Source organism: Trachymyrmex septentrionalis, unplaced genomic scaffold (assembly GCF_001594115.1).
Source record: "Trachymyrmex septentrionalis isolate Tsep2-gDNA-1 unplaced genomic scaffold, Tsep1.0 scaffold22, whole genome shotgun sequence".
NCBI lineage: Eukaryota > Metazoa > Arthropoda > Insecta > Hymenoptera > Formicidae > Trachymyrmex > Trachymyrmex septentrionalis.
The window spans coordinates 6483299-6505358 of NW_017305375.1; the positions used below are offsets into that span (position 1 = coordinate 6483299).

Here is a 22060-nt window from a genome sequence, read left to right on the forward strand (position 1 = left end):
GATTGAAAATGGACGAATCGGAAAGTTCAAGTCAATTAAAATTCTGGTTATTTTAAATAGAATTATAATGGATTCGAGAAAATTCTGATTTGTTATCTTCAATCAGAATTCCAATTAATATAATCAGACTCTTTCCAGCGCACCCTTCCTTAATTGATCGATGCGTAAGATCAAACTAGTCTAATTGGCGTAAATTGAGTAAGACGAGACGCATAATTTCATGGAGCGAGAGAATTACACAGGAACGGAAGCATTGTTCATTCGATGAATGGTTCGCGAGTGGTTCGCCTCTGTCGCTCCATGACATCCTGGACAAAAATGAAGCAGTCCTGCCAAACCGGCGCTCCTACTCTAATTAGTGCCGCGGTAATTGCTTCATAAAGTCCAAAGAGGCGGCATAATCGCACCATAGTGAAACGTGCTTCGCGAGTTTCTTCGATTACCAGGGGAACGGGTGAGAGACAAGGTCGTAGGAATCGAGAGTGGAAAAAGTCAGTGATCGACGATTAAAGTAGAATCGAGAAGAATTGATTACCATTATCATCCTGCCTCGTTCTTAATGTTTTTCGACGATACTCGCCATAAAGAAGAGAGCCATAAAGAACCGACCCCTTCGAAAGGCAAAGTCCCGAGGACCTCATCGTTTCTTCTCTCGTTTAAGCAATCCCCTTGTACACGTTCTCTAAAGAAATTTCCCGATTTTATCGTAAATTCTTCTGCACGATATATTAATCTCTAAGGAAGATACACTTCCATGAAGATATACATCTCATCCTCAAGTATGGACAATTGCTTGCTGTGTATAGCATGAATCGCTTTTTAAGGCAACCTCTGCTGTTCGTGTTGAAATCTCACCGATACTATCAAGAATTCGCGAGAGAAAAATGTTCTCGGTATATAAAAATATGCTCGGGCGCGCACTAAAAGAATTAACCAAATTTTAATAAATATTTGTTTAAATAGTGTTAACTAAAAACGTTAACTTTATTGAGTAAACATTTTTTTACTCAAGAAAAAAATGATACTTAAATTAAATTAACGGTCCTCGTACTAAATAAATGTACATTTAGTAAATATTTCGTTAGCGCTATTCAAGCAAGTACTAATTAAAAGAATTTCGTAAATTTTCCTTCAGCGCCTTTTCCGCTTTTCCTTTCCGAAAGGCGCGTGCGCGCGCTCGCGCGTGCCGCGACCTAGATGAGGTATGCACGAGCAGAGGGTCGTCGCCGCGTTAAACGGCGGGATTCTTTCGTACGGCCCTGTATGGGAGAATAATGGCCGAACCGTGTCTCAATCGTGCTTTATGGGATGTAATTGCGGTCTGGCGAGGGGGGGCCAGCCTCGCCGATGTTTAAGCTCGGCCTGGCCTGGCCTGGCCTGGCCAGCGCCCGCGTTCGCAGCACACGAGCCAGTGCGACGACCAGCAAGGCGGATAGGAGCGTTACGGTTTTAACCTTCGCAACGAAGCACGAAACGAGTTTTCGTCTTCTTGGGGCGCGCCTTCGCCTTCGTGCCGGCGATCTCTGCCCGCTCTTGCGACCGCTCGTCACCGTCCTCGCCGTTGACTTCGCGAATTGTTCTCCTCCGCGACTCGGGAGAACCGCACTCCGAGGCTCGACACTCCAAATTTTTTCCACTCGAGCACGAGCGAGTTTTGTGAGAACTCCAATCATGGGAATCTCTCGTGGAGAAGTGGAGTTAAACCGGATCCTATCGAGGCCCACGTATGCTCTACTAAAAAGAGTATCGTAAAAGAGTTAATATATTCCAAATTATAAAAGACATTCCGCTTGTAAAATCTGATCATTTGATTTTCCTCATTTCTCTATTTCTCATGGAAGTGGGCCTTGATATTCGATATAATAAATACCGATAATAAATACCTGCCGAATTTGAGCTATACTTTATCTCATTCCACTTTCCCCGAGAGACGATCATCTTTACATCTGTTGGTCCACGCGACGCGACTACCGATGACTTACGATCGCCCGTAGAAAAAGGCGAAAGAGGGAAATGAAGGCGAAAGATAAAGGACAGAGGGAGGAGACAGGAAAGGGCGGAGGACGGGCACAAAGGCGAGTGGAATCATCCGAGGTGCCGGACACAGCATCGGCTGTTAAAGAGGAAATACGACCCATAAAATTTCGATCGGAGAGACTACGCGACGGAGAAAAGGAGAGGGTAGAAACGGGGCGGCCATGGCGGAATACGAAATCAAATTGCCGGGACGCGTCGAAAAAAGCAGTCATCGAGACTTTAATAGCGGTTCTTTGAACATCCGCTGGCTTACACGGCCACGCATCGCGAAAGGGTTTCGAGTAAACGTTCGACTGTGAACTCTGCGATCATGCGTAGCTGGGAGTGCACAAAAATCGGTGTGATATTGGAACTCGTAATGGAATAAAAGTTGACGATAATCTCGTCAATCAAAACTGTCAATCACTACACACGTCATAATACGACACGCCACGATATTACGAGATCTCTTTCTTTATATTGTTAATAATATAAATTTTCTACCATTAATATAACATTAATTGACACAGTTATCGTAATCGTAGTTTTTGATCGAAAGCGAAAAATTTCTGTATAATCATTGACTATCAAGATGAAAGATACCGGTTGATCTGACAATGCGCGATAAGGCCGCCGTTTAATTTCAAACGATCCTACGGCTCGACAATGCGAAGGCATTCTGCGAAGCGCAAATATTTATCTGGAAGTTTATTCAAGCATCTTCTCCCGCGTCCATCAAGCTGACTCACACCATTATCGCAAAAGCGATCGACGTACTACCATACTGCATTGAGAGATCTTGCGATATCGAGCCCATAAGCCACATGGATTCAACTTTTGAACACAAAGGTTAATGACTAATCTCGATAAGATAAACAATTTACCTCGTGGAAAATATAACGAGCGATTTCTTAATGATTATCGACGTTAATATTAGCCGATGCCTAATTGAATATCTTGATAGTGCGTCGGCCGTTTTATCGTTATACTTCAAAAACACATTAATACGTATTCCCGAATATAAGCCATTATATAAAACATTTCGTAACGGTACCTTGGTTTAAAATTAAATAGCAAGTGCGTTATAATTTTGTATACGTTATAATTTATAAATAGATCCTTCCGTAAGATTTATTTATTGAATTAAAGAAATTAAATTACATTTCATAATATCGACAGTTACCAATGTAATTTGTCAATGTAGTTTGTTCAATATATAGCAGCTGCAAGTCCTAAAGTCGAAAAGTTATTGAAATTTCTAAAGAAACTCATTTATCTCAATCTGTAAAATAAATTATAAAGCTTCGAGTTAAAAAAATTAAGTAAGATATTTTTATATTTAAAAAACCGAAAAAAATTGCAATTAAGTATAAGGAGCTTTCGATATATCCGATTTGTTACCAAAAAATTGAAGTAAGAAGAAACGAGCGAACGGAAGTGAGTGAGGAAAAGAGATGGAAAGGAACAATCTATTCTTCCGGAAAGGTCGCTGTGAAAAGGTTCTTTAGGCATCTTTATTGATTCTTAAGTCCGTCGTCGCTTTTTGTCTCACGTCAAACTGGTTATTATAGAACTGGTTCCGGTTTCGTCACCGGTTACTATTATTGGCGCTTAACAGCGATTATCGCGTCCTTTCCTCGAATCACATCGCGAAAAAGGTACTTTAATTTCTTAACCGCGTAAAAATCGTCTTTTTATTATTACTAGCGTCGTGTAAAAAGTGAACTCGAGATGCTAAAATCTCAAACAAGACGATTATGACGTTTACATTAATACATTTTACATGAATGCGTTTCGCATCAATTAAAATTATTTTCCCGATGTTTATTTGCGTGCGCAATAAATTCTACGAAGTTATGTCAGATGTACATTTTAATTAGTTGATATAATTAGAAAATAGCAATTACACAGTCTGATTATTTATAATGATTAATGGTAGCAATATAAATAAAAAGCAAACTAATATGATATAACACGCATCATTAATAAAGCCATGTAAATTGACACTCTTCGAGGACGGAGTCAATGCACACTTTCACTGTCCTGAATAAGGTATTCTAAAGAATCTTTTCGCGCATCTTATTATAACGATACTTGGGTATCGTGTTCTCATTAATTCATCACGCGCGATAATTAGCATTCATTATCCTCGAATTACGACAGCGATTTCGAGTGCACCGAAAATGTTTCCTTTTTATCTGTGTAAAAATAACACGCCCAGATTCGCGTCTTTTTGGTGGGAAGAAAAAAAAAATTGTAAGAATAAACTTACAGGTACGATTAACATGACATCACATTTTCGTCTCGAGACTGTCGCCATATTCGCCGTCGAATCGAGTTTCGTCAAGTAACTCAATTTTCTAGATCGCAGAATCGAGTCAGCGTCGTTCCACCGGTAATTGGCAATCAATTCCGGAGGCCGACGGGCTCCACGTGCGACGATATTTCGATCACTAACGCTAGCCATGAAGTGTGTTTTATTAGGCAAATTACACTTTCTACAAGTCATATCTTTATCGTGTTGTGCAACAGCGATAAATTGTCCCGGGTCGATTCTTTAGCCGGCTGAATAAAATATGCATGAATAAAATATGCAGAGAATAAAATCTCTCGTATTCTACTCTCGAATTAATAGCCATCCCTTTTTGCATCGAGGTAATGAAGGTACGACAGCAATTACCATTTGAAAGTTGAGAATATTTAGTGACGGTAAATTGACGGATGTGCGGAAAAAGTAAATAACATCTTTCAGTATCTATATATATTTTTATCTCTGTTACCTGGACTTTATACAACGCGACAGCAAATGAAGCCGACTGCCGACAAATTGGTGTACGCGATAAGGTTTTTGCGCCACCGTGTAGCCACTGTACTGTTTGGTGCGATTCGGGTTGAATTATAGGGCGATTATCGGACTCGTTTCGTGCCGCGGATACGTTTCCGTGCTTCAGCACATAGTGAACATCGGCGCTCCCTTCTAGGTAAAGAGACCAAAATTCTCACCACCTCCGCGGAAATGGATGGATCTCGATTTTAATCAACCGTTAACTACGTCGTTAACGGCAATTCGTACATAACTTGGGAAACGCGCGCGTGCTCCCGCAGCGCGTGTACACGCTCCGCGCGGAGGTGTCGGCTAATCAAACTGGAAATTACACCGACGAACTGCGCGCGAGAGCCGCATTTCGTTGGCTCTGAATGCGGAAAGTCAGCCGAGCGACTCGCAAATTAGCGGATATTGGCAGCCGGCGTGAAACGTTTCGCAGAGAATTTTTGTCAATTAACAGCGGGAAGTTCGTTACCCGGTATGGAATGTCGGCGCGGCTTCCACGGGGTCTTCTCGCGTTGTGCTCACGGTTATCTTGTTACGAGATCGAAAAATTATTTTTTCAGCCTATCAAAAAACTGAAATGTAATACGAATAATTCGATTTAAACTTGACATTTGTAGAATACTATACACTGAAAGAGAAGCTCTTGTGGTATACTAATATATTGTAATTACATGTTAGCATAATTATAGTTATTACTACTATAATGTTGATAATAATAATTCTGTGTACAGTTCTGTCAACAAATATATATATATATATATATATATATAGGGTGTTTAAAAAATTATTCAGTATTTAAATGGTAGATAATACACGGTGAACAAATTTCACCGGGTATGACTAATTGTAAGTTGATATCGACTAGCTGATTGTAGGAGATTATGGAAGATCCCCTCAGATATACACATACTACCTGTAAGTCTTCCAAATAGGCTATCATTGTACTACTCTCAATTTCTCTCTTTTCACGTCATATGCAATAAGGAAAAAAGATAATAAGTCAATTATAATACCAACATACAAAATTGTTATATCTCAGAAACGATTGAGCTTTCGACTTACATGTTCACTAAGGCTTTTTTTATTAACATAAGTATGATATTTATCATGTATCATATAAATACTGGACAGTGTTTTTTTAACGCCCTGCATCGAAAGTGTATTAAAATTAGCAATTATTGGAATTTTGTTTTCAAATTATATATTGGGTAGAATCCGAATGATTCTAACGGGATTTATAGTGGAAATATTATCTTTTCCTTGTATTTTAAAGGAGAAGTATTGTTGATTCGCGAAGTTAATATGTCATATTTTCAATTTGGATTTTCAGTATAAAAATTGTAGAAGTCTTTTTTATTTTTATAAGGCATTATGTAACTATCAAAAAAGAGAGTGTTATCAGGAAATGCTTTCATTATTTTTTTTTTAGATTATTTATATTATTTTATCTTATTATATTATATTATTTTTATATTATTTTTTATGTTAATAGAATGTCGCTCGTTTTATTAATATGAAAGAATAATGACAATTCCAGTAGCATTTTTTCCCCATAGTTCTACAATTCCTTAAAATATTCCAATAAAAATGAAAAAAGAAATTCCGCATTTTTTTATATTAAAAAAATAAAATTGAAAAAATTGTGGTCGGAACTCTGTTCAAAAATAATTGTAAAATGATTTTTTTTAACATCCTGTACCTATAGTTAGCACTAAAAATGAATTATAATTAAATTATAATAATTGTAATCATTATTTTGGTAATAACTATAATTTGTAGTCATTTTTAGTGCTAACTATATATTGTACAGTTATTATTATAGCATAATAATAACTATAATTATGCTAACACGTAATTATAAATAGTCACATATACAAAAAACTTTTTTCTATGTATATAGACGTTAATAAATCTTTTATCGGTAAAGAATAGAGTCTTTGGCATCATTACATTCGTTAAAAACAAAGTACAATAAATTGACAAAAATCAGCAATATTATAAAAATAATCACTAAAAAAATTATGCATTCCTCATATATATATGTATATACGAAATGCACTGTTTAACTAATTCAATAGTAAAGATATGATGAACGAGAGGAAAAACTGTGTAGCAATATCTTATCGCAGAAGCAATTTGTTAACGCGAAATCATTCGCCTTGGAATTCCACCGATTTATTTTTTACTGAAACGATACGAGATAGTGCATGAAAGAAAAGTACGTGCAACGATTGCCGTTTGGCATAATTAATTGTGGCGACTCTATGACGAATGACAAAGAGACTCATGGCGAAGAGAAGGATGTTCGATCGAGGTCTGACGCGAGAGATTTATTTCTGTGGTACGACTCGATGTCGCTGCGGCATCCAGAGAATCACATTTGTATAGACTATTTATAGCGACGGGGTATTTGTCTCGATAGAGGCTTGGACACGATGCAATGGATCAATCTTACGGAGCACAATCGACATGTGTACACGAATCAAGGTCTTGAAATAATTGAGTTTCGAAAGAACGATAATCGGAAAACTTTATTTCAATAATAACGACAAACAAGTCATATAAAAAATAAATTTAAATCACAGCTGATATTTTTGTTTGCTTTGAATCGCATCAACTTTTAATTTCTTCTTTAATTTTTCTCTTTTTTGCTACAATTATATACGTATAACTCTCATCGATAGAAAAGTTCCGATTTCTAAAATATCTCAAATCTATAAATACGAGTTTATATAAATATAAGATAAATAAAAATTTATATTTTTTTTTTTTGGCACTTTTAAATTTGGCAACAAAATTGCAAAATATAAATTAATTTAATTTATGAATAGAAGAGAAAGATATTTATATTTCAAAGAAAAATATTAATGAAAGAATACAATGCACATATGTATATAGTATACTCAATTTAAAAAGCTGAAGAATTTCTTTCAATATCACGACAATTATTTTTTCATGAATAATGCTTATTGCTTTGCACACGCTTGCAGTCAATTTAATCTCGAACAATATAAAAATAAATTAAAATCGATATTTTACCACGCAGGAATATTGGAATATGTCATGCGATGCGTCATCACATTATGCAAAAGGTAACATGAAAAACAAATGAATTATGGAATAATATACTCATGAAATGTAATTAACATCATAAATTAATCAATATCGCTATAATAAATAATCTAATAATTCTCAAAACGGCGTAAGACACTGCTATCAACAAGTTTTGTTAAAATTTTTTAAGACTTATTTATTCAATTATTACTATGTGTTTATTTTTTTGAAGTTTTTATAACATTCCCAGTTCAATTAAGTTTTTTTAGAACCCAATCCAGACCAAGTAAATGAGAACGAACTGCAAACACGAACAAATATCTTGTTTTAATGAGTGCCGCCGTATTGGTAGCGCTCGTTGTTCATTCGTATTTGTGTTCCAAATTGAATTCCAGAAGATCCTATCCACTACACAAACGGATATGCAGGGTATTACGATTTAGCAGGTCGATATATCCATTTAACCATTTGCTCTGTCTGTAAGCAATACAAATAACTATTCGTTATATGGACGAGATAGTAGATATAAAAGCGGTACACTTTGCATTTTTCGATCATCGTGCGCGCGTCCCCGATTGACGTCGAGCGATTTCTTTCGCCAGTTCTGCGTGTGAGATATTCTCCGTGCACAGTGCACACACGGTACACAAAAGATAGGGGACCAGGCAGTGGCACGGAACAGGGGAGTAGAGGCGGAGGTGGAGGTGGAGACGTAGACGAAGAAGGAACGCAGGGGGGGGGGAGGAGGGCTACATACAAGGAATTCATGAATACGAGATTGCACTCGAGCAGCCCCGGGTAAAAGGCTGCTGCAGTTACCAGCTACTGCCGCACGGCAGTTAGATCTCGTCGAGACTGAAAGAAGCGACGTTATACACAAAACGAACCGAGGAACGAACCTTTCCCTCTTTTCCATTCCTTTTTCTCTAAAGGGAACGCGGTTATAGGCGCGAAGCTACGAATGTGAGTAAAAATAGCGCAGCGCGTTCTTTTAATAACGCTAATCGTTCGCTCTGAAGAAAAAAAATTCAATTCGCCGTATGATTTCCTGAGCTAAATTATTATTAAATAGCGAGAGAATACGAAAGAGACGTATAGTTATTTCTTAAATTAGGTAATAACAATTGAAATATGTTGAAAATTACTTTCTTTCTCTCTGGAAAATTATTGGAACATTTTCTAATTTTTAATAAGTACACTTGAATAAGTATAGGGTAACTCCGGCAAATACGCCGCTCTGGGATTTACGTCGCAGAAGTCAGAAATAAATAGAAGGAGTGGGGTAATTTTCCTGCAACTATTCCGTTACATGCCTCTATGTTAGTATTGTGTTGTGATTTCAGTTTCTTACTGTTAATATTGATGAAATTATTGTGAGTTGAATCGATTTGTCACTGTAATAAGTAACGCAAATTAAAGTCTACATCAAAATGATTACTGTAGTGATTTCTTGATGCATACGTGTAGTGGAATAGTAAAGCATGTTGTATAGCAAAATACAAGTTCTTTGCTTTCGTATTCATTGTTTAGTTTGTTGTCTTGTATATCCCATCTGTTTGGGATATGCGGCATTTTTAGCGAGCAGAATTTATGCATACAAAGCATACAAAGTGCGCAAATTGAATTCAGTGCACTAAATGTAATAAACGCATTATATGAAATATGTATCTCACGTCATAACACTTGTAATGTATGTAGGAAGATTGTAATTATTATTTATTATTTCATATACATATTTATCATTCCTATTCCTTAATAAAACTTTATAAACACATTTTATAAGTTATTATGTCATTTTACATCTTATTTATACGCATTATTTATAAATTTTTCATGAGCCGTATATACCCCCCTCCCCTTATGAGTAGCTATATTGTACAAATCCCACCCCTATAGAATATAAAAGTGCAAGGATTTCAAAAAGTATATTTTTTAATATGAAAAATAAATACTTCGGATTTCTAATATTTTTTTCATAGTAGTAAACAGTACAAAGTTTTCACTGATACAGCTCGTTTACTTTTTAAACATAGTAAATAATACTTAATAAATTAAGTTTTTGATAAGTGCGGCGTATATACCGGAGTTACCCTGCAGGTTGATTATGTTTGAAGAAAAAAATATTTTTGCACGTAGAGTACTACTGCATGTTAATTCAACTGATGGCTCTAAAATTACTTGACGATCTCGCAGTAAGATTGTCATCAAGCGAGAAATGTATACTTAATAAACGTTTAATAAGCTCGCGCGCTATTTCTTTCCTCTTTAAGCAAGTCGCTATGGGCGTTTTTAGTAAGAAGGGTAAATAAACTCATCGCTAAATTGAATGAGCGGTAAAAATGTTTCAGGAATGAGGACGATTTGCCGCTGGCGCGATCGAGCTTCGTCCGATCCGATGCGCGAATCGCATATCCTCGGAAGAGTCTGCCCGCCAGGAACACACCAGCAATTACGCGAAATAAGCGACAACGCTACGTTTCACCGAGTTACCCAACGACGATGGCTAAGGAGCGAGATACAGCCAAGGCTGCTGCATCTCATCTCTTTTCGAGAGAAAGACCACGTGCCTTCGTGCGGATGCATTCTCGCGTGTTTGTATCCGGTTTCCTCGCAAGGAAGATTCCCGCATTCGATTGAGTCTCCTACGATTGCTCGATCTCCAACCATGTAAATTGACTCCAATGCGTTCCATCGCGTCCGCTCGAAAATTGCGCATCTTTCCTGGATTTCACCCTTAATTCACCTGCTCTTTGAACCCTTATTTACTTTGCAATTTTCATAATTGCTAATTTTCTTGCTTCTCAATTCAAGTTATATCTTGAATTTTAAAAGTCACATTCCAACGAAGACGTATTCCTGCCGTACGCGGCGGAAAACCTCTCTGGCTATCGATCTCCATTCGAGATCTATTCTCGTACCAGTTCACAGCGTACGATCGATATAAATAGATCGATGTAGTACTCGCTCGACAACTCGCGCGCATTTGTTCCGTGTCGACGACGGGGCGGCAGCGGGATTTGTCGATCTTGACGGCAGAATCCTTCGTTCTCCCCTGTACGCCGTTCATTAATTTCCGGGTGCCATTTTATTCACGATACGTTGTCTAGGTATGCGGACGTAATCACCGTCGACTTGAACTTGTTTGTTGAAATCGATAACACGTGCGAGGGCAACTATATCCATCGTGGAAATCGATCTAATTGTCACTTTTAGCACTGTTCACTTCCACCATAGAAACTGTGCGTACAAAGAAGTCTGCTATTCAAACTTACCCGTTTACTTTACGAGATGTTTAAAAAAGAATTACAAGTGCATAATTGAGTAACATTTTTTTAAATTTTTTATATTAATCATCCAACAAAAAAAATCTAAATAAAGATCACTTTAATTTCTGTTAAAATTTAAAATCAAAATTTGTCAAATACGTTATTTTCGAAAAATGTAGACTAAAGTACTTTTTACAAATTTTTTTCATTCCGAGAACCCGCGCGTGTAAGAATTTAGCTTCTTTTTTTCTGCAAAACACAAATTATCTTTCGATAAAGATAAAGGGAACATTATTACATGGTGCAGGCGCGAGAAAAATATGCGTTACAAAGTGACGACGCGTAGATAGCCCGGAGCCGCCGTGAGGGAGATGAAGAAAGAGAAAGGGGGGAGGGGGGGGGGCACGATCCTATCGGAAGTAAAGGATGATCCTGGTTCACACAATCGTGGATCACGGTGATCGTCTACGCCTACGAAGTCCTGCCTTCTCGATCCTGCCACGGATCCTCTGGCGCTCTGGCCAGGGTGAATTTATCTGCGCCGAGATCCTCCTGCGGGATATACGGCGATATACTATCGCCGTGCCGGTAATATTCGGTCTGTTCCGGTACAGGGTACAGTGATATCGGTGGATCATGCACGTTTACGGCGATAAGCACTATGCGACTACGTCGCGATCTTGAACGCAATTGCTTCCAGGAGCCAACTATCGTCGTCTAATAATAAGATTTTATCGGGACGCATATTGATAGCTTAGAAATATCTAAGATCGAATTAGCATAAATCATCTGCATTATATTGGATTGAAGTATCAACTATTGTTAAAACTATCGTCATTCACATTGTCGTGTCGTAAAAAATTAAATGCGAGGACAAAGTTAAGTGTATCTCACGTGAATAAAATAGCATTACGTACAATAAAAACTTTTGATAAATAGATAATAGTGGTTATTTATATTTTTCTTTTTTATTCGTCTTTTTCATACCTTGCTATTTCTGCTCTTTTTAAACAACTTTTGGCGAATCGTGTTCAGAGTTCCGTATCCTATTCTCGATCGGCGAAGGCGAGAGGATATCGGAACGCGAATAAACTGTAGAAAGAAGATGGGAGTGTGGAGGTGGAGCAATTTTAACGCGAGAATAGGCCCCTTAGGCCAAGGTGATCGAAAGCGATATACACGAAAGAAGTAACGAGCTGGCGTCGTTAGCGGCACGCGGGGTATTTAAAGTGTCTGGTGGGAAGGTAAGTAACAAAAAGGGTAACGAATTTCTTGGCCAACTCTCTCGTGTAAGACCCAAGGAGCACATCGCCTCGACAGATCGATAGTGTCACCGGCTGCAGCTGAACGAACAGACGAAGATAATTTAAAAAAAAAATGATTTTCTACGTAACTTATACGTACGAGGCTTCCGAGATGCTGCTTTTACAAATTGCGCGTGAAATAAAGAATTATATCTATGCGTATCCCTCATGAAACTGTATATGACTATGAGGAAATGTTGAGGAAAAAAAAATCTAAAGCTTCAAAAATTCTAAAGAAAGAGAAGGAGCTTTCTTTCATCTTATAGAGGGAAGATTCAGCAAATATATGTATTCTACTAAAAAAAATTTAGCAATCAGATGTGCATTCTCTAAAAAAGAAAAAAAAAATAATAAAGTTCTAACATCTTCAGAAAAGAATTCTTGTTAGAGAGATGTTCTAGAAAAGACTTTGAATTGTACATTGCAGGTAACATATTTCAGCTCATAAATTTCCGTAGAATTATTCTTGAAAGAGGTTCTCGTCTGCAGGACGATGGTCGGCACTACTGCACGCCGTCTGCAGGAACGCAACGCGGCAATCGATGTGGGTTCAACGGTTTCGTTAACCTCCCGGCGAAAACGAAAGTCACCGTGTACAGCAACGTCAGAGAGACACAGCAGCAACATTAGCAAGCAGCGCTGCAACGCGATGGTCGAGAGACGGTCTCTCGCTGGAGGAGGTCGACAGCATGGCGCGCGACCTCGATCGAGGACACTTGCCCGGCGAGAATCGCGGATATCCTTTCGTGCTTTTGTATTACATCAAAACGCATTATGATGCAAAACGCGGCGTAACGTCGCGCGTGCTAAAAAGCGCATTACGGCGGTTATTTCGACGCGCTAAAATGAATCTCCTACGTGCCTTACGCTATTAGTACTCCGCTGTACATAAACGACGTACCTTCGCCGGGAAAATTTGCGGTCTCTCGCTGAAATGTCACACCTGAGTGAACCATAGTCACAAGCGTGATTTCGAGCGGCTAAGTATTCCGAGTATCTCACAGTTTCTGATATTTCATCTACAACTCGGAAAGCATACATTTTTATCAAGTATCTTATTTTACAAACTATAAAAATAAATATATCGGAAATCGCAGACACACACACACACACACACACGCGCGCGCGCGGTACATAGCCGCTCGATAACGTGTTACAAATCGTACATGCAATCGTGTGACACGATTGTTTTCGCTGACGTTTTCGAACATGAGCAGAAACAACTCTCAGTGCAAGCATTCTAAAACTGGAATGGAAAAAAACCATAAACAGAAACGCAATGAGAACAACCGGAATAAAAGGTAAAAAGATCGGAGAGTGTAATAATTCATATAATACAATATAAATACAATATACAATTTTTAAAATTTATCGTTTAACAACTGTCCGCATCGTGTTTAAGAACATCAGAGCAACAATCGTGCAAAAACTAATAGTTAAGAACAATCACGTTGCTAAATTACCTCGAGAAAGTATCATACAAGCATGCTAGTACACTTCGCGAAGGCTAAACCATACAAACAACCTAAAACTATACCGTTTAATCTCCCCTTTCTGTATTATAAATAAGTCGTAGTATTTGCTTCGAGAGATTCACACAGACGTAAGGAATGATATAAAATCCTCAATTATATAAAAGATATATATATATATATATATCTTTGTTTAATCCCTTACGTTCAATGCAAGTTCTTGTTTCGTTATTTAACCCATAAATATTCGATGCATATTAAACGGCAGATATTTACAAAGATAGAAAGAAAGCAGGCGGGAAAATTAACTATCGCTACGTAATCGCAGCTTGTTAACAAATGAATAAAAATAATCACGTTATGTAACTCTACTACCATGACCGGATTGTATAACAAATGCGCAACGTGACAGTGCTTTACTGCAACTTTCTCTTCAAATTCACTAAACCAAAAATTAATAATTACCACGTTACACGTACGTACAAAAAATTATCCCAATTTGTCAGGAAATGTGCAACACATAAAAAGGTAATAATTCATATAAAAAAACATATATCTTCATTAATTAAGTCAACTCTATCAACTATTTTAAAACTGAATAGCTACGTAATTTCTAAGTTAACTAATAATGAATATATTATTAAAAAAAAAAAAAAAGAAAGAAAAGTATTCTCTGATTCCCTTTTAAAATCGCCGCAGGATTCTCTCATTTCGCCATGCAAATCGGCGTAAAACGACAAATACAAAAGGGGGAGCGAAAACAATCGATCGACGAGGAACGAAAGGCGTGGTCGCATGCTATTAGTAATAGTGAAGACGTACCCTGTACCAAGTGGCCACCTGCGAGACGCTCGAAAGGGATGGAGAAGCGGTGTTGGCGGTTTATCCGTAACACAACCGGAAGTGGAGAAGTGGTGAAGGGCCCCGAGAAAGGCGGGTTTTTTTTTCGCGTGGCATTTGCGATATTGCGTTTGTTCGTTCGTTCGTTCGCACGAAGGGGGGTGGTACGCGTAGATAGGGCCCCACAACACGAGACGATAGTAGCACAGGTGTGGCGGTTGGTGGTTGGTGGCGGGTGTAGAGTATATTTCGCCCCCGTGCAGGGTGAGGCAAAAGCAAAAACAACAACAACAACAACACCACAGGTCAGAAAATACACGATCACTGGCGATCACGCGCATCGCGAGACAAATATACGCATATATGAAAATCTATACATGAATAATAATATGTATGAATAATACAAGTGCATGTACATATCGTAAGGTACTGCCCCAGGATGAATTAGATATAATTATACACATACGATGAACGCATTCCTTTTTCAATAAATTGTAATATATAATAATGATAATATAATCATCTGTTAACCTTCATTACTCGCGAGTGAGGTGTCCGAAGATACTTCCTCTATCTTATAAATTCGTGTAACTGTACGAACGATATTTACACACGTTATTACATTTAGCGCAAATTGTTTCACGATTTACAATTTTTGGCGTTTTTCGTCACCTAAAGAATGTATAAAAAAGATATTATTTTTATCTTTGTAAAAAAGAACAATGAAAATCGACATATAATTTTGGATGAAACTCCCTACGTAATTACGTAAAAAAAAACCACGCGAGTAATGTAGAGTTAATTAGATTAATATTTAATTACTTGAATGATTCATCATGATTATCGAAAAATTCATCCGGAGTGCAGCGCATAAATATTGAAATGAGTAAATAAAACTAAAAATAAAACATTAAGTACAACTCAAACTTTGGGAAAATACTGGGACAGGATCGAATCGGTACCAGTACACGGTCTTTTTATATTTTCATGCAAGGCACACAGTTGTCGTGTATAATACAATCGATGAACCATATACCGGTACCGCGTACGTGTGATTTAAATCACTTTAAGTCTCCTTCACGTACCTGATACCTAGATCATACAAAATACTCGTATATCTCTGCTAGTATTACAAAGAAATTGGTAAATCGATTTGGTGGAACGTGAGAGAATTAAAGAAAGTTATTCGCAGATCGATGAAATTGCGAGGAAAAACTAAAATGAAACAAAGCGAGAAAAACGTAAATGTCGAGTAAGCAATTGGTTGTCTTTGGTGGAGGACTTAACGGGGTTCTCTGTGCTATACCTCCTGTGTCCCGGAAGGCAAGCATGTAGGGCAGAAAGACGACACGCGTGAAAATTTTTGCGTGACAGAGAGCAAGAAAGAGATAGAAAAAGGCAGAAAAGAGGAGGGAGGGAGAGGGAGGGAGGGAGGGAGGGAGAGAGAGAGAGAGAGAGAGAGAGGAGAAAAAAGGACGCATGACAGCATGACGACTTCACAGAAAGCGAAAAGCCACAATATCGATATTCTAGTCTCTATTTCGCCTAACGGGGACACTCGCGCATGTGCGCGTGTCTATTCTCGACACGCTTCAGCAACAAAGTGCATCTAACATGTGCTCTTGTGCGGTCGTCAAAGTTCTTGAGAGTTGAATGAAAGCACGATGAAAGCGAATACGCGATAGAATTCAAAGGCGATGAGTATCGGATCGTGCAGTGTCGTCAGCCGAATTGAAATGTGATTTCTTTGAGGGTAAAGATAAAAGGAAATCCAGCAATCAACGAAAAGTAAGATTTACGAATAGAGGATTCGATGCAACAGTGGATTAATTCGCCCTTTTTTTTTTATTTTTTTAAAGAGATACATAAAGTATAACTTTCTCAATTTGAGGATTGATTATCCTAAATTCTTAAACGGAAAAGCTAAGTTCTTTGATTAGAATCATAATTAAAAGAAATATCTATACGAATCACTCCTAATTGCTTTACGTGGATCAATGGAGCACGTGTTTGGAGAGCCTTGATGGTTCCCTCCACAAGGAAAAGCTTCGACACTCTCGAAGACAAAAAAAAAAAGGAGAAAGAAACACTCGATCCGATTACCGTCTTTGAATCTGGTATATACCCTTCGTGATTCTCGGCAGTCCCGTGGGACGATTCACCACGAAAGCAGTAGAAAAGACTGGAATCTCGCTCTCTCCTCGCCTCGAGAATTCGTCATTACTCGCTCTGGCGGCTCTTAATTTCGCGCTGTCTGCAATCTCGCGAAATCGGCATGTAAAGCGCGCTGCTGCCTTCGCTCTCGGTGCGCAATATTGTGCGCTGCACTTTTTGCCGCCCGAGGAACTACGAGCGGTTTCGCGACGACGAAGAGGGCGGGCGAAGGAGAGGAGAGGAGAGGAGAGAGGAGAGAAAAGGAGTGGAGCGTCGGAAATAAAGAGACAGAGAAAGATAGAGAAGAGGAGAGAAAAGAAAGAGAGAAAGAGAGAGGGACAGACGGAGGGAGCGTCCTTCGAAAAAAGCCTGATGGAGTCCTTGGGATCTGGCATGGCGGTACGCGCGCGCGAGAAGCGGATGCACGGTGATAAATGACAGATCCGATGGGGTTCGACCGTAATCGGCGATTAATCGATACTCGGCGATCCTCGGTGAAATATACACGCGACCGCAATTTCCAGCGGGAACAAATCGCCTCGGGTGGCGCAGGTACGAATTATATTATACTATACGCTCTCTTCAGAGAGAGCGAGAGAGAGAGAAAGAGAGAGAGAGAGAGAGATCGCGGGTGAATTTCTCAACAAAATGCGACCGGCACTATAATGTACGTACACGTACGAGAACGAGAGAGGGTAAAGAGAGGCGAATACCCGCGCTCCGCTTCTGTCCTTTTCCGTCCGTCTCTCACGCGCACCAACTCGCGCTAAATCGGGGCTACGAATTATATTACCCGGCGCTTTCGATCGCGGGGGAATTTCTCAACGAAATACGTGTAATTATCGTACGAAGGACTCGGCGCAAGTAAGTAAGTAAGTAAGTAAGTAAGTAAGTAAGTAAGTAAGTAAGTAAGTAAGTAAGTAAGTAAGTAAGTAAGTAAGTAAGTAAGTAAGTAAGTAAGTAAGTAAGTAAGTAAGTAAGTAAGTAAGTAAGTAAGTAAGTAAGTAAGTAAGTAAGTAAGTAAGTAAGTAAGTAAGTAAGTAAGTAAGTAAGTAAGTAAGTAAGTAAGTAAGTAAGTAAGTAAGTAAGTAAGTAAGTAAGTAAGTAAGCAAGCAAGCAAGCAAGCAAGCAAGCAAGCAAACGCGCGCGCTCTCTCGTGCACGTCCGATGGAGACGGCAAAACAAGAATCCGCCACGGGCTTCATAAATTTCCGACGTAAGGATCGTCCAGCCAGAAATAACACGCGGGAGAGGTACGCGCGCGCGGGATTTATTGCCGCGAAAGAGAATAATGCGTTCCGTTTTCAATTTCTCCCCTTCATCTTCCACCGCGCAACCTGCCTTGCCTGTCCGTCCGTCCGTCCGTCCGTCCGCCCGTCCGTCCGTCTGTCTATCTTGCGCTATCGAGAATCTGGGAGATAAATTTTAGTCCGAGAGCGAATCGTTCGATCGTCGTTAAGAACATCGATATAACTCCAGCTCCGCAGACTGTTTTCAAGGTTTTCCCTCGGGATATCTAGGAATATACATGAGAACTCCTCTCTCCTACCTACGTCAAAACATCGTTCGTACCTTGGGCAAGGACGCAAGACATTGCTGCTTCACGTCCCAGACCAGCTGATCCTTCGGGAACTGCAGACACTTGCTGACGTACAGCTCGGGCACGTGGATCCGAGCGAGGAGCACACCCTCGCTGACGGGGGTGTTCTCCACCGCCGCAAGCGCGTCCTCCGCATTCTGCTGCTGCTGCTGCTGCTGCTGCTGCTGCTGCTGATGCTGAGGCGACTGCTGCTGTTGCTGCTGTTGCTGTTGCTGAGGCTGTTGTTGTTGCGGCGGCTGCTGCTGCTGTTTCGGTCCCGCCTCCATTGCGAGAACCTCGCGGTTCCTGAGAATCCCACCTTCAGTAGCTCACATCTACGACAGGAAAAATATCACCCGCGATCGGTCATTAATAATATTCCCGTCGGAAAGAATAAAACACAGCGTATAATCATGATGGCTAATTTTATTTATGGATATTTTCGTAATAAATTATTTATAGCTTAACATGCTTATTAACATCAATATCGTTCAATTGCCTGTCAATTTGATTCGTATATTATTACCCCAGTTTCAGTTTGAGATTGCGTTTCAAGACCAAAAATTATTCCAAGCCCAACTTACTGCATGTAAATATAAATTTACACCGAATTATTACACTATCGTTAGATCGATATGACCTTCTCGTCACTTAATTGTGTGTTCACACGCGGTCATTTATTCTTATTTAATTTTACCGAAATGATACGTTTTATTAATAAATATTAAAAGGGAATATACCATTTACACCGTCACATCATTGAGACCTTGTCGAAATAGACAGAGTGCTAAAAAGTTATGTAATCGATTCGTAAAAATAAAATTTTTTATGATTCCATTATCGCTTTCGAAACTTGTCAAAATAGATGAGATAATGGAAAAAAAACTATCAATTCGTAGAGATTCGCAGGTAATTTTTTTACTGGGAGGGTCTGGCAAAACAACGTGGATTTGTTAACAAGCGCCTAAGTGCCATAAAACGCTACATACACGACAAATCCGATAAAGGATGACAACGGGAGACGGCGAGAACGAAGAGACGACGGGCGTGTGAGAGGGCGGGGGAGCCGTATGGGAGAAGAGCGAAGGCGTTTTCGTCGAAGAGGACGAGGAAGAAATTAAAACGGCGAAGGATTCGCTTGTTTATGACTACAGCGAGGTATAACGGTATAAAGAGAGGACGAAATTACCGGAATGGAAATAAAGAAATGGCGCCGGGACGCTGTGCTACGGCGCCATTTTTAACGCTCATAAAAGATTTTATGCCTGACGATGTGTGCAACATGCACAGTTTTTCCTCTTCTTCATTTCTCTACTCTCTCTCTCTCTCTCTCTCTCTTTTTCGTTTTTCTTTACCTACGCTTCTTTATTTTGGACACACGTCGGTGCACTTGACGACGGGTAATCAGAGATCCAAATCGAAGCGAAGCTACTACCTATATGGCGAAACTCGAGAGCCCCGGTTGCTACCACAACGCCGCACCGTTCCAACAATCATACGAGCGCGCAACTCTCTTGGGTGAGACGACCGTAATTTATATAACGCCAGGAATGGCTTTTCTTCCATACCGGGGGCCGTCGGGAAAAGAATGACCGATCCGTTCGAGGCGCGAGACTCATCGTTTTGAATTGATTATGCAAATTAACCGCGCGCTCACCTTCGCGTCGCGACTCGACGTACGCGTGCAGGGCCGGGCTCTCGTACGCCAAGCAATTCTCTCGGTGCGCCTTGGAACACTGGGAATGATAAAAATATATACCCTGAGAGAATTAATCTTGTCTTTAAGTCCGCAAAGTTAACGTATGTGTGCATATCAATTATATCCTGATACTTGAATGAAAAAGAAATGCGTGCGACCATTTGTTACAAAAGCAGGACGGTTCAGTCTAAGAAAGCTTCGTATAATATTGAATAATAAAATTATAAGGTGTAAGCCTAACGTAAAGTACTACTATTCTTTGAGAACCCCTACCCTACACACAGGGGCTTTCTTAAAGTGCCTTGATCCGACCATGGATATATGTAGTTATGAAGCAACATTGCAAGGGAAACTTTTTCCACCTTCCAGGCATCCCGTGATTCCTGCTACGTATTTTCAAGCCACGTTTACTATCATGACAAGCGTTTATATTAATTAATTAACTTCTGACTTTGCATTTATCTCGTTGCACCGTTTGCCGCTTTAGCGCTTTTAAACTGTTAGACCCGAGAGAGTTCTCGCAATCTGAACATCTACAATTCGCAAACTCAAAAGATAAGATGAAACGATGTTTGATAATCTCGGGATATCCTTTGAGTCATCGTACGGCACTCGGAAAGATTTCTATGAACGAGCCTCTGATAAATGGACTTCTGTCCTTCCTCATCACCGTGATGAACCCCGTACGTGCCATGATATATGTATCGTCGCCAAGTGGACGAGCAGGCCAAACGCATATATATATTTATATATATACATATATATATATTCGTCTTTATCTCGCACATTTACGTACGCCGCCGCTGTTGCCCTCGCCGCGATAACGCGTTTTGCCGTTTTATAATTCTGCCTCCAACCTGTCGGATTAATCACCTACAGCCGATGATAACTGACGTCTTAACAAGCGGCGCGCGCGTGATCGCTTTCACTTGAAAGTTTTCAACACGAGAGTCACCGCAGCCGCTGCTGCTACAGCAGACTTTTATTTCGTAATTCGTGTTCGCGTTGTCCTGCACAGAGCTTTCGCACTGCAAGCCGTGTAATCCCGCGATTAAGACGTAGTACTTGCGTCATCTTCGGTAATGGAGTAACATGGAAACATTTATGATGCACCACAGTGTACACGGGGTGTCCCGCAAAATCGCTCTGTTTCTTCCTCTCCTCGGAAATTTCGAACAATAAGTTTCGCTTTCTGATCAAAATTTCATCGATTCTTATTGATACAAATAATAAAGTTCATATTCTTGTTGAATTGTATAAAAATGAAGTTCGTATTATACTAAAATATAGATAAAGATAAAAGCAAATTTAACTTTGGTATATTTTATATTTTTGTTAATATCAAAGATGAAATTAACGTTTATAACAAAATATAGTTAAAATAAAATCAAAAGTCAAATTTTATTATTTATCCATTTTTTTTTTTTTTTACTTTAATATACTTAACTATCGGAAAAACAATCTCGCATTTTTTTTTTAAATTGCGTATGAAACACTCATTTGGCATTGTCATTTCGTATAATAAAAATATTACTTTTTTGCATTACAGAAAGCGTATATATAAGTAGCGATGGTGTGTTAAGGAAATTATTTCAGGGATCCTTTGGGAAGATGATGAAGATTATTTTAAGAGCGTTTCTTTATGTAGAAGCAAGAAAGAAAATCAGGGTAAAAGGATTCCACAAAACAAATGAGAAACGATGGAATTCTGGGGGATATAAGTGTGAGATGTCAGGTGCTATGAAGAGAAGTTTGATGGGAAACCGCAGACGCCATTAAACGTAACCCTCTTGTCGGGGCTGCGTTAAAACTTTAAATAACCTACTGACCATACTGCACACAT

At 39.2% G+C, this 22060-nt stretch overlaps 1 protein-coding gene and 1 pseudogene across 1 annotated transcript in view; both read right to left on the reverse strand.

The window, feature by feature from the left end:
- The window catches only part of LOC108748240, a 38609-nt gene extending 19804 nt beyond the window's left edge, over positions 1–18805 (reverse strand). Inside the window, exons 1-2 of the mRNA XM_018486268.1 lie at positions 18512–18805; positions 14768–14785 (exon numbers count right to left, since the gene is read on the reverse strand). Of these exons, the coding sequence (XP_018341770.1) occupies positions 14768–14785; positions 18512–18805 (312 nt within the window). The remainder of the gene's footprint in view (positions 1–14767; positions 14786–18511) is intronic.
- LOC108748353 lies at positions 12394–13100 on the reverse strand (annotated as a pseudogene).
- Positions 18806–22060: the final 3255 nt, after the last annotated feature.